The sequence below is a fragment of the Lethenteron reissneri genome, unplaced genomic scaffold, assembly GCF_015708825.2.
Source record: "Lethenteron reissneri isolate LAM-NWPU_2019-01 unplaced genomic scaffold, ASM1570882v1 scaffold_1864, whole genome shotgun sequence".
NCBI lineage: Eukaryota > Metazoa > Chordata > Hyperoartia > Petromyzontiformes > Petromyzontidae > Lethenteron > Lethenteron reissneri.
The window spans coordinates 893,241-907,350 of NW_026891624.1; the positions used below are offsets into that span (position 1 = coordinate 893,241).

At 50.4% G+C, this 14,110-nt stretch overlaps 1 protein-coding gene across 4 annotated transcripts in view; it reads left to right on the plus strand.

The window, feature by feature from the left end:
• The first annotated feature begins 495 nt into the window (after positions 1-495).
• Positions 496-14,110, plus strand: part of LOC133339438 (ovochymase-1-like) — a 35,729-nt gene continuing 22,114 nt past the window's right edge. For 3 of the 4 annotated variants that reach the window (XR_009754739.1, XM_061547592.1, XM_061547595.1), the window contains exons 1-3: positions 496-616; positions 2,838-2,912; positions 5,010-5,036. Coding sequence is in view for 3 of the 4 variants with exons in the window: in XM_061547592.1 (XP_061403576.1) it covers positions 2,852-2,912; positions 5,010-5,036 (88 nt within the window). In the remaining variant the exon portion in view is untranslated. Of the gene's footprint in view, positions 617-2,813; positions 2,913-5,009; positions 5,037-14,110 lie in introns of all 4 variants that reach the window. The other variant, XM_061547593.1, reaches the window with a different exon arrangement.

The window sequence follows — 14,110 nt, forward strand, 5'->3', positions numbered from 1 at the left end:
ACTTTTTAAACTCATTGGTCGGAAACAATTCGGGTTTCCAAGAGTAACCGGCAAGTGTGAACAAATAACGTCACAAACTCAGATTGTCCGTAGAATGTGTTTATTTGCTTGCAGTTACTTAACTAATTAGAATATACCTCACAACAGGGGTAGTTGGTTAAGCCTTATTCATGTTCATTATTAAAACATGTATTTCTCATAACCATGTTGGGTCAAGCAAGGGGGTACGTCGTTGAAACTAAACTTATCAAGGGTGAGGAGGTACACAATAGTAGCCAAACAAGGTTGAGAATAACCACTGCTCTACACGATAACAATTGGGTGCTGTTAGTTGCATTGCATGAAGCAGCTACTGCAAATAAACAAAAATAACTTTCCCGTTCGGTTGCCGAATGCCCAACCATTGCCGTGACGCAACGCGAACTGGCGAAACGGAATGCATTCACAAGGGCGTCTCCAGCCCAACCCCGCTTACAGACACTCGCAGCTGAATTGCTGCTTCACGTATTCGATAGGCGGCTCACATGACAGAAGGTTATGCGCGAAACTACCGAGCGTTTCAGATAGATTGTGCTCGTGTGATTCCTCGCAGGGAATTTTGCAGAGAACCTTTCAGGTAAGGACCACGCTAAATACTGAAGATGTTGATACATTCTTTATTCGGTTACTGATGTAGTGTTGTTGTTGCCAATCCATAGGCGAGTGTCATGTTTGCAGTGGCAAGCTTGCTACGTGAATAACAAGGTGACCTGAGTTTTACTCTTCGCCACAGTTAAATTTATATTTGAACCCGTCCCGAGGCCCTCCTCCATCCAAATCGCACTGCGCAGCCTGGCAACGTCAGAGCAACAACCCCCATCCTGAGGTGGATTGACAGAGGGTTGCACTTAATTTGCATTACGTTTGTATGTGAGCAGATATGTGCGCAGACGTCAGAGCCAACACTTAAACATGGACAATATACCGCTTACAGATTGTACCCAGTTTCCTCGAATACGCCTGTCGAGCAATGCCGGTTGAAGCTCGTGTGGGTCCTGCAGCATATGTTATGAAGATGCCCTTGAAAGTTCGGGGCCCGTACCATATGCTACTTTTGCTACTAAGATAATCCGTCACTGCTGTCGAGGCGTATCGTTCGTGTCCTTTGTCCTTGTGGCTGTGCTTCTTCATCGTTCTGTGCCTGCGTCTCTCCAATAATCTTTTAGTGCCTGCGTGACTGCGACTCTGCCGTGGTGTATGAATCGTGAACTTTTTTAGCACCATCCACAGCCAACCGCGAGATGATGGTTTATTCTCCTTGACGAATTTGGTTAGCTCGCATTACCTACATTTCAATCCAGGTCGTCAGTTTGTAAAATGTATTAACAGAAAATATGCCTCTTCCAGATATTTATCCCTCTGCATACAAAAAAAATGATTATTAACACATAGTATCGATATGGACGAGAGTTTGACTTGTGTTGAAGTAATGCTGCTGTAACTATAGACTCCAATAGGGCCATGTGCCGATGGGATGTGTAAAATGTTTTGCATTGTCCATGTAGAGTGACAGACGTGTATTGCTGTTTCCATTTAATTTGCGTTATTCACATCCACGACGAAGCTCATGATTATTTTGTGCTCCGTATGGTATAATTTTTGCGACGCTCGAATGTAATTGGGGATTGCCTAATGGACATCTAGTGATTCACTAAGACCGACCTCGAGCTCATGAGAGGCAGCATGTCGAAACCGGTGTAGAGTTTTTTTTTCGTTGAAGTAATGTTGCCGATATGTCATTAAACACACACACACATTTTACTGATTATTTAACGCTCTCGAATTAGTTTCACGTGGTTTTCCAAGTACACGTAAACCCATAGGTGCATTAAAAAACTTAAACAACAACGCACGATATGTGTCTGTGCTGTAATTCACCTGAATCTGATTCCGGTCTGCAGATAGAATCATATTCGAACCGGTTATGGTCCTGCCTCCTCCAACAACCTGCTTTGACAAAGCATGGCAAGTTAAGGGCAAATAATCCACATAAATCTCTTACCCATGAACTTGACCACATAATCCCTGTTTTACGTTTCCTTAATTTGGCTTCCTATTCAATCTCGAATCCATTATATAAATCGCTCTCTTTGTTTAATTTGGCATGGGCTTACTTGCTCATGCTTACCTTTATGCCCCCCATTCTGCCTACGCCTCTTCCTCATCTGGCCTAGGACTTACTTATTACACTCACACACAAAATGCAAGACTGTTGATGGACGAGTCTACTTATAACACATTTGCATCTCCTTCAGTCTGGAATGCAGTCCCACTCCATACATGGGCCATACGGTCGCGAGACGTTAACTACCTGGAGCGAGGTGCAATGCTTTGATTGGTGTAGACCTCCTGCTGGTGTCGGAGCCTTCTCCTACATTAACATTAGCTGCCCCCTCCATCTCTAAACCTTTATAAACAGCTTGCCCTCAGAGGCTAACCTCCCTGTTCCTGATGACAACCGCTTGTGTTGCGATCGAAACATCATGATATTTTTATTATTTTTATTCACTTTCTTTCATTTTTATTGTTATTATTTTATTGTTATTCTTTTTTCTATCTACGCGACTTTACCGAAATAACCATGGAATATTGAATTATTCTGCACAGTCAGTATTTTTTTCAAATATTATAATACAGCATTTAGAGATGCAACTATCTGAATTATGCCATGTTATTATGATATAAAATCACTGTGATGATTGTCATCGAAACGCGAATGGACCAACAAAGGGCTATCTTGTGTTTGCCTTTGTACTATTGTATCAACATTTTAGAGTGTCGCAATGCAACTCCTACAGGACAGGTGCTGACGATGCATCACTCTCGGTGGCTCATTTGGCTTCTGCTTCAACCTGTCCTCGCGTATCAACTCGGTGAAGTATTTTCTCCATTAACGTCGCCGTTGTTGCACTTAAAGCTCAACCATTTAAAACATGTATATAGATACATGCAATAATAATAATAATCATGATAGTTAAAATTAACACCTCTTTATAGCACTGCTCTGTTTCTGTGGCCAGCACCAAGCCCGGCTCTCTTTGTCCCTCTAGCGGTGATGTTTATATATTGCACCAGGTTATCATTTGAGGCTGAGTCGACCTAGAGGAGGCCCAGGAATAGTTCAGATAAATTGTCTATGGTGTTGGTGGCCGTAAGCAGGAAACGATCTCGGGTCGCCAGGTTCATATCATAGCATGCTAACCACTGCGCCACCGCTCCCCATATACACAAGCACAGAAAAAACATCTTCTTATCTCATTTTTATTTATATAGCGGCTTGACCATTGAACTTAACAAATAATTATCATTTTTGTTACAGCAGAACGGTGTGATGAGATGAGTTGATGAGAAGGATGGTAGTGCGTGATGAATATGATGCTGCACAAAATAAATGATGGATGTGTTAATAATGGGGACGAGATGGGGAAGATGAGTTTGGGTAAGTGAGGGAAAGTGCGTTTTAAGGGAAGAACGAAAAAGAGACAGTGAAGCTGATTATTAGAGGTGTATGGGCAGTTATTGTTCCAGTGTAATGGGGGCAATCGTGATTGGGCACAAGGAGGAGGGGGAACAGAAACAGCTGGAATTGTAAATTGAGATGAGCAATGATCTGTTAGTGCCTTCCCCTCGTCCCAGTCTTAAGCCATGAAGGGCTTAGTCGTATCAGAGCCGGCACGTGCCCCGTTCAATCCGACGGCTTAAATATATTTCCTGCACCAGTATCTCAAGCACTTACCACAGCGTCCGTTCACTATTGAAGAGAGAGAACGACTCAGAGGCGCGAGAAGGACCCACGTATAATCAACAAGTCAGCCATGTGGTGAGCCGGAGACATTATTTCCCCAAGCTCTGCGATCCTCTACATATTAACGTGCTATCGGCCCATTCATGTTTTACATGTTAGATGATAAATTGAGCATAAGGGGAAAACCCACGCGTGTGAGGAGGAAACACTCTATCCAATTCACACATAGCAGGTTGGGTCCATATATTTACTCGACTGCATTCTCCTGGCGAGCCAGGGCATGTCTCATCCTCGATGCCCAGTGGAAGGGAGTTTCACAACATGCTTGCGATCCACCAACCAACCCCTCCCCTCCGCAGTGCTGCATTACAGGTATATGCCACCACCGCGCAAGCAAACTGGTTTCTTTGATACAAATCGCAGGAAAGCCATCCTGAAAGCAGATATTCTAACTCATTCTCTGAATCCATAAAATAGGTTTTTTGTTTGGGTTAAATCGCATAAATATAAATATGTCATTAAACCCGCCACCACCCGAAACAGCCAATGAGCAAGGTTTGTCACGCAAACAAAATATGCAACTTAGTTACTAGTTCAGCACACCGGTGTGTTGGAGAGTAAACCCACTACATTTACAATTCGAGTACGACATTTCGTCCTTAATTACAACCAGCCCTTTCAGGCGATAGCCAGAATTGTGGAGTAATCTTCCTGTTTCCGTCCTTAAATAGAGGGGTTAGTTTGATCATTCGCCGGTAGCGAGGGTTGGTGAATCGGAAAAATGTTTTGAAACTCGTTTCTCGTGGGCATCGTGGAGGTGCCACACCCTGGCTCACGGGCAAAAGGCGATGCAAACAAAAGTGGACTCCACCTGTCACCTGCTCTGTCTGTATGTGATTTTCTTCCTCAATGTAAGCACTCATTATTTTCCAATAACACCTTTAATATGTAGAGGCTTACAGAGATTGGGTGATCGTTGGCGTCGACTCATTGTGTGGCTGCCTTCCCGCGTGTGTCTGTGGTTCCTCTTCGCACCTCTGAGTTGTCCTGCCACTATGCCAGTGAACAAATACTGTGCAGCACGTTACACGTTTAAATTGTTAAATTATGTTTTGTGATATCACGTCTCAGACTCTCCGCCCACTATGCGGAATTAATCAAGAGTTGTATGCTACACATCAAATATGTTAACCGACCCTGAAATTGTGTGTTCACTCTTTTTCAGTTAGCTCAACTCCAACGACCCAAGCAGGTAAGCATTTACATTTGTCAACCGAATATTGGCTCCAAGCATGCCTTTATGTGGGAGGTTAAAGGGTATTTGCCCGGCATGTGTTGGATAATGACACTGCTTGTGCTAGAGGGACCTCCAGCACACACGCTTGTAAAAAAAACACGCGCAAAAATAACAGTGCAAATATAATAAGAGGCGCCAGTAAAGGCCAGGTACAGGTGAAGTTCTATGCTTTGGTTTAACAGGGATGTAAAGAGGGGGAGTGAAGGGAGGGAACCAAGCTGTAGACGAGTGGCAAGGGTAATCCAGAATTGTGAAGCAGCAATGCTTCTTTTTTTTCATCCAAAGTTTTAGCAAATGCATTTTTTTGTAGGAATGAAGAGCCAATTTTGAGGATACGGGAGGGAGTTAGAAGAACCCAGTAGTCATTTAGGCAACTGGCAGATTTGTTAAAGAGGACCTTGGGATGAAGATAGCTCAGTTATGATCTTGAGATATTCGGGAAGGGACACATTTCAATTAATATACAGGTTACAATGATGAGTTATATAGAGGACGTCTAAGGAAAATATATAGGAAAACATAACTGGTATTTTTTTGTTGTTGTTGAACGTGAACAGTTTTTGTGAGCCCCAATGACCGATACAGATCTGTGCATTGGAAAGCCAAATGTCTATTAGTTTGATGTTCTTATTTAAATCGGTTTGTCCAGGAAGTGTACTGTATCTGCAAAGGATTGGATTAAATTGTTCGTGGAAAATAATGAGTCGTTAATGAAGAGAACATTTATATTGGAGACAAAACAGAGCTATGTGGACCACCAGAGTTAATCATGAAGCTATCAGTTTTGCTATCAATAACTGCTGCATATGATAATTGATTGGTTTTTTACCCTTTTATCTGGCAATAAAACTGACACCTTTTTTACAAGGAGTCATGTTTTCATTGACCACAATACCTGCGGTCGGAATGCAAAAAAAAACACAACTCTGATCATGTATGCACTGTCCTTGAAATTGATTGGTCCACACCCGAGACAGCTTTCCTTAGAGCCTAGTCTCACATGGTGTTGGACCAGATGACGCCAAAAGGCGCACAACTCAAAGACAATGCACCATCAGAGTACGATAGCTCGGGGTAAGCATTTACACCATTGGAACTGCTGCATATGTTAACCTATCAGAAAGTTATACATTTTAGCCTGCAGTTTAGAGTAGTTGTTAAATAATACTAGCTTCGCAAGTAGTGTGGGATGCCAGACACGACCAAATACTTTAGAAATGTCAAGGCCTATTATCATAAACTCTCCAACCGGGCCAAGCCTTGAGCCCCATATATAATTTACATAAGCTAATAAGTCACCTGCAAATCGTTCTTTATGAAATCCATTCGAATGATTACGTGAGAATGTATGTCTATAAGCAACGGATACTCAGATTGTAGTCTGCCAATCAGATGTCTTAAAAGAGGTGTTTGCAGGTGTTACCTGGGTAGAATTGAGTTGCCTGCTGTGTCCGTGAGATGTGACAGACTGAAAGACTCGAGAAAAGTAAACAATTTGCTTCCCAAGCGGCCACATTCACACCATTCACATACAGGAATGCACAGTACAATACCTGCAAGTTAAGGGCAGCTATTCATCTCACAAAACCCACTCTACTTTTTCACTACACATGACAGCATCTCTAACACCTCAGTATTTCCGGAAGAATGAAAATTTGCCTGACGTGTTTATACCTATTCTTGGTTCTTTCAGTAAAGTCACGTAGAAGGTAAATAATAAAATAATAAAAATAAAACATAATAAAATTGAATTCTCACGACGTTTCGGCCACAACGCAAGCAGCCGTCCTCAGATGAAGAAAGAGAGCTGTCGGAAAGACAGCGTCCTAATGAACACTGCTAAGCTTGGCAGCGTATTTTAAGCTGGGTGGGCGGAGTAGAGCGCCTTGACAAAGGAGTTTACATATCAACAAAGAATGAAGCATGTTGATGACAAATGCAGATATGGGATTAGTCACTCCTTGTGGAATGTGTAGGCGGTGGGGAGTCTCAAAGTCATATTATGCTAATATATTATATAGGATGAGCAGTAATAAAGGGAGATACATTTTAATAATAAAGAACTGCAACAGCCCAAACCACTGCGTATCAAGCTAGTGCATTATTCGGAAAACAAAAAGAGGAGTTTCTAAAGAACTACACATACCCTACTACCATACAATTAACCGATGTGAAACAACTAAATATAAACTACATCAATATAATCAATGTACTCAATATACTCTCAAATAAGCTGAGCTGTTAACATTAAGTAACTGGGTATATGTAGTGGTGGTATTGACGTGCGCCGGGAGTGATGGATCACGGGGCGCGGGGTTGGGCACGCGGTGTGGGCGTGGCAGGGACGCGCGCGCCGGTGGTGAGGCGCGCTCACACAAGCTGGGAAAAGAGGATCGTAGCGAGTGCGCAGTGATTGGTCAGATAAGTGAGTACTCTCAGCGACGTCCGCAGGAGGGGTATAAAGGGGGACGCGCGAGAGCACTCGTGGTCAGTGTTAACCAGTTGAAGACCGAAGACGGGGTGGAGGAGGTAGGGGCCCTGTGTGGCTCGGAGCCGAGACTGGGGGGACCGTAGTCCGACGCCCGTGTGGGTCGGGACGGTGGTACCCAGAGCCGAGACGGGCACCCCGGCTGGGTGTGTCCCGGAAGGCTACAGGGCGTAAGAGCCCGTGTCAGTACAGCTGAGTGGGTGTTGGTCACCCGTGTAGCTGAGTGGGTGTTAGTCACCCGTGTAGCTGAGTGGGTGTTGGTCACCCGTGTAGCTGAGTGGGTGTTGGTCACCCGTGTAGCTAAGTGGGTGTTGGTCACCCGTGTAACGAAGTTGTAGTTGAGTGGGTGTCCGTCACCCGTGTAGCTAAGTGGGTGTTGGTCACCCGTGTAACGAAGTAGGGTGTTAGTCATCCGTGTAACTACAAGTTGGTGAAAATAAAGAGTGTGCTACCCGTGAAGTCGTCTCCTGCCGAGTTACTACTTTACAACTGGCGTCAGAAGTAAACCTGTCTTCAAGGAGAATGGACACAAGGAAGACTTCTCGTTCCCACGTGCAAGACCGGGGAGACGACGACGTACCGGTGACACCACCCTCGGGAGGAGAAGACGAGGAGTTGCCGCCGATGCAGCACTTCGCGGAAATGGCCGATGCTCCGCCCGCCTCCGACACCAGCCTGCAGGACGCACACTCCCGCCTGGCGGAGTTGCTGCTCGCCGCCGCTGCGATCTTGGCGGAGATCTCCGTTCCAGCGGCCGGTGGAACGCCTGCGGGGTTGGAAGAGGCGGCGCGGCTGGAGGGTTCCCGCCATAAGGCGTTTCGCGCCAAAAGTTTGGGAGTTGGCGCCATTTTTGAGGGTCCGCCTCCGGTTGGCGGGAAACGCGGACACCACGTGGCCAGAGGTCTCCACACAGCGCAGCCCGCGTCATCGGCGAGCGCCGCAGCTCTCCAGTTTGCGCCTGCAGAGGGAGCCGACATTTTCTACAACCACAGCAGCGCGCGGGAAAATCGTTCCAACGACGACGACGACGATCGAGTTCTCCAGCAACGATTGCCCGCGCTGTCGGTGTTCAAGGCGGACGGGGGCGACTGGGGAGCCTTCCAGCGACGGTTCATCGCGCATCAAGAAATGTCGGGGTGGTCCGACACCACGGCCCTGCGCGCGCTGCCAGCAATGCTCGACGACGACGCGCTTGCGGCCTTCACGTCTGCCCCGAGGTCGTCCCGCTCAACGCTCCAGGCCGCGCTGCACCTGTTGGCCAAGGTGTTCGGGCCGCCCTCGACCTGTCGCCACCAGTTCTACGATCGGCGGAAGGTGGTTGGAGAAACAACGCTCGCCTATCGCACGGCGCTGCTCGCCCTGGCGGATTCAGCTTTTCCCCGCATGGACAAGGAGGGGAAGGACGCCATGGTGACGGAGCAGCTGCTGGCGCTGGCCCACGGATTGGGAGTTCCCATTAATGCGGCGGACGAGATGGACATCTGCTCCCTGGGGATTGCCACGAGTATCCACGCTTACGAGGTCCTACAGCGGAAGCCGACGGTCGTCTGCGCATCGGTGGAGAACGGGGCACCGGCCGCCACGATCAGCGGACCCCAGCCTGCTGTGCCTCGGGAGGAGGCCTTCGCTGGTTCGAGGCCGGGGGAGTGGAGACCGGGAGGTCGTTCGCCCACACGCTCCTCCCGCAAGCTGGAGCAACCGAAACCTACGACGTCCCTCGTCGTCTGCTACAACTGCGGCCTTCGGGGCCACGTCGCGGCCGGGTGCCGGGCCCCGCGTCAACGCACCGCGGGACCACGTCCGGACGACGACCAGGGACTCAAGACATCCCAACTGAACCCGGCAAGTCGCGGCACCTCACACGCTCGGTCCACACGCACGGCACGTTCGGATCGCCGCTTAGCGGTGGGGGGACCGTGTATGGGCGCCGGGGGTTTGGTTCGGCGAGAGGGGTCCGCGTACGGCCCGAAGGCAGTCGAGTGGTCCGAATTGGCCCACAGGATTGTGGCTGCGTCGGCCGGGTCGTCCGTGGTAACGGGGTACATTGACGGGGTTGAGGTCCGGGTGCTCGTGGACACGGGTGCGTCGGCCACTATTATTTCGGACCTTATTTATAATATTCTTCCCGTACAATGTCGACCACTTCTGCCGGTGGACGTACCATTTTACGCGGCAAACGGGGGATCTTTGGGAATCATCGGCCAGATTCGGGCGAATATTTGTATTGGCGACATTAAATTGGCGGGTCCTATTTTTGTATCATCATCGTTGGCCGTTCCTTGTTTACTAGGCACGGACTTTCTGTCTAAAATGCCCATAAAAATTCTCATAGACCAGGCCTGCATTGAGCTTCCGTCGGGTCGGCGGGTTGAGTTTTTGAAGAGTCCAAATAAGATACGCACGGCTTGTGCGACGGTGCAGGCGCTGGCAACCCGGACTGTACGGGTGCCCCCGGGATCGCAAATGTTGGTACCCCTTCGGTTGAGAAAACAACTGGGGGCGGATGCGGGGGCGCAGGGAGTTCTATTGGGGCCGTCTAACAGGGCTAAAGGGGACCTCGGCTTAGCGGTGGCCCAGACCATGGTGAGGGGGGACAGTGAGCCGTTCGTTGTGGTCCTGAATACGGGGTCGCGGCCGGCCGTGATTACGCAGGGAACGGTGCTCGCTCACGCCGCGCCGCTACCCGTCGAGGAACAGCTCGTTGCTCACGCCGATTCACATGTCGATACGCATCCCCAAAGTGAGGAGGGGACGGAGTGGTTGGACGCGTTGTGTGCCGGGTCCAGTACCTTGTCCAGTGTGCAGTTGGGTGCATTGAGGGGCTTGCTGCTCGAGTTCGCTGACGTGTTTAGCAGGCACAAGTACGACATTGGCTGCACAGACCTGTTGCGCCACCACATAGAGACTGGGGACGCGGCCCCTATTCGACAGAATCCCTTCCGGCTCAGTCCAGCCGAGAAGGAGCATGTGCAGTCGGCAGTAAATGACATGTTGGCGGCCGACATCATTGCGCCCTCTTCCAGTCCGTGGGGTGCTCCTATCGTCTTGGTTAAAAAACAGGATGGATCCCTGCGGTTCTGTGTTGATTTCCGCCGCCTAAACAAAATATCAATGGCCGATGCGTATCCGCTCCCCAGGATGGATGAGTCGCTGGATGCCTTGGCAGGAGCACAGTTTTTTTCGACGCTCGATTTGCTTTCGGGATTTTGGCAATTGCCCCTCGATGACGAATCAAAACCTAAAACCGCTTTCCGGACACCGGGAGGCCTATTTGAGTTCAACCGATTGCCCATGGGTTTACATTCCGCTCCTGCCACGTTCCAGAGGCTCATGGAATTGGTTTTGGCAGGCCTTCAATGGGACACCTGTTTGATTTACCTCGATGACATCATCGTTTTCAGCCGAACTTTTGAGGAGCACCTCCAGCGACTGAGGGCAGTGTTTCTCAGGATGCGTTCCGCGAAGCTTAAATTTAAACCGGCTAAATGTTTTCTGCTTCGGGAATCGGTCAGGTATTTGGGCCATATCGTTAGCCGTTCGGGGATCTCGACGGACCCTGCTAAGACGCAATGCGTCGGCTCATGGCCAACACCGACCTCTGTTACTGAAGTCCGCAGCTTCATAGGATTTGCCTCCTATTACCGTCGTTTTGTCAAACAGTTTGCCACCATAGCCAGGCCCCTGCACGCCTTGACGGCTAAAGGGGTGCGGTTTCACTGGGGGCCGGAGGAGGAGGCCGCGTTCTGCTCCCTTCGTGACGCCTTGGTGCAGGCTCCCCCCTTGTGTTACCCCGATTTCACGCAACCGTTTGTGCTCGACACGGATGCCAGTAACACGGGTATCGGGGGAGTGCTCTCACAGGTGGTCGGGGGGGTCGAACGGGTGGTCGCCTACGGTAGCAGGGTTCTGTCCCCCGCGGAACAACGCTACTGCGTGACACGGCGTGAATTGCTGGCGATTGTGTTTTTTATACAGCAATTCAGGCCGTATCTGTATGGCCGTCACTTTACGGTTCGCACGGACCATGCGGCTCTCCAATACGCTATGCGGGTGGCGCAGCCATCGGGCCAATTGTCCCGATGGTTGGAGGTCCTTCAGGACTACCAATTCACGACGATTTACCGCAAGGGGTTGCGCCACTCGAACGCGGATGCATTGTCACGGTTGCCGACGCGTACGGAATGCGCATGTCAGTTGGGATCGGCGCGGTGTAAACCTTCTGTCGATGTCCCCGCGGAAGTAGTGCTAGCCGCTACGGATACTACGGGGGTCGACGCCCCCACGGGGAGGGACTCGCTGTTAGCATTGCCTCTCATCGAGTGGGGCCGTCTGCAAATGGCCGACAGCTCCCTACTCGCGCTACGTCGGAAGGTTAACGTTCCCGAGGGCGGGGAAACGCGGGTCGGTTCCTGGGTGTGCAGACAGGGCCTCTTGATGAAGTGGGACTCCATGTCCCGGCGTCACATGCTTGTGGTGCCAGTTGCTGTACGGGGTAAGGTCGTCCTGGCTGCCCATGAACGACTCATGCATCTGGGGTTTCATAAAACGCTCGCCCTCATTCAGCGAGACTACTATTGGCCTGGGATGGGCAGTGACGTGGCGAACATTCTTAAGGGGTGTGTAGGGTGCGCTAAAAGAAAACCGCCACAAATAGCGGCTAATCCACCGCTTCAATCCATTCAAGTTTCGCGCACGAACGAATTGGTCGCGCTAGACATCTTGGGGCCCTTTCCCACTACACCTCGGGGAAATAAGTTCCTGCTGGTTGGCGTAGAGTACTTCACCCGCTGGCCCATGGCGTGGCCACTCGCCAACCAGTCGGCTGCGGCGGTGGAGGACGCCTTTGTCCAAGGTTACGTTTTGGACAAAGGCGCCCCCGAACGCTTGCTGACGGATCAAGGGAAAAACTTTTCGAGTGTTTTGTTGCGCGAGGTGTGCGACCTGTTGGGTACAAAGAAAGTACGTACCTCCCCGTACCACCCGCAGACTGACGGTATGGTTGAACGTCTGAACAGGACGATTACGTCTATGCTGTGCCAACAGGTATGCGACGACCAGGTGGATTGGGACTTACAGGTACCGGGGGTACTAGCGGCCTATCGGATGGCACCCCATGCGGCGACGGGGTTTTCTCCATTTTTTCTGATGTATGGGCGGGAGGCTGATCCGGCCATGGACGTCCAACTGGGGATTTCACAGCCACGTGCGAAATCAAAATTGGCAGACCACATTAAGTTTAACATCGCCAAATTGGCTGAGGCGCGGGAGGCTGCGAGGTTGAATTCACGCTCTCGACAGATCGCGAACGAGCGATTGCGTGAACGGAAGGTGCATACGCACAATTGGGAACCGGGCGATAAGGCCTGGCTGCATTGTCCACACGCACCGTTGGCTACGTCCCCCAAACTGTTGAGACCATGGAGGGGACCGGTGGAAATTGTGCGGGTTGCACGACCCCAGAGTATACAGATTAAATGGGGAAAACGCCGTTGGTACGTGCACTCCTCCCGACTGAAACCCTACGCGGCACCACGTGACCCCGGGTTGTGCCGTGACGACCGAGCGTGTGATGTGACCGTCGACTCGGGGAGGGATGTGTCGCAGGCTGATCCTCACGTGTCTCCACCTGACCCACCCCCAGGTGTCTCGGACCTGACGGCTGTTGACCGTCGGGAACCGGAACCCCGCGGCTCGCACGGAGCCCCGATGCCTGGCCCATGCCTTCCTGAACTGCCGGCGCCGCCGGATGGCCAACTGCGTCCTGTGCCGTACGACGGTCCGGCAAGGCGGACTCGGTCAAGGACGCAACACTTTTCATGAAAAAAAAAAAAAAAAATTTCTTTTTTTGTTAAAGCCCGACTTCGTTGCCGGCTTCCCCCTCTGCCGGGGTAATGTCCCGTTCAAGGGACGCTCGGACATCGGGACGCTGCATGAGTCGGAGAGAAAAGAAGAGAAAATGATTAAAGAAATTTTTTTTTATTGTTACTCTTTCCGCATACACAGTATCGTTGCCATTCGCCGGATTGTGCATGTTGTTCTTGTTGCGGGTGTGGCGGTTGCTGGGTTTTGCGGATTGCGGTGTTCATGTTGTGTTGTTAGGGTTTGTGTTATGTTACGGGGCACACGTGGGGGGTGAAGGGGTGTTGTATGTTTTATTAGCAGCCGGGTCGGCTGCGAGCTATGTGGTAGGGGGTGATGTAGTGGTGGTATTGACGTGCGCCGGGAGTGATGGATCACGGGGCGCGGGGTTGGGCACGCGGTGTGGGCGTGGCAGGGACGCGCGCGCCGGTGGTGAGGCGCGCTCACACAAGCTGGGAAAAGAGGATCGTAGCGAGTGCGCAGTGATTGGTCAGATAAGTGAGTACTCTCAGCGACGTCCGCAGGAGGGGTATAAAGGGGGACGCGCGAGAGCACTCGTGGTCAGTGTTAACCAGTTGAAGACCGAAGACGGGGTGGAGGAGGTAGGGGCCCTGTGTGGCTCGGAGCCGAGACTGGGGGGACCGTAGTCCGACGCCCGTGTGGGTCGGGACGGTGGTACCCA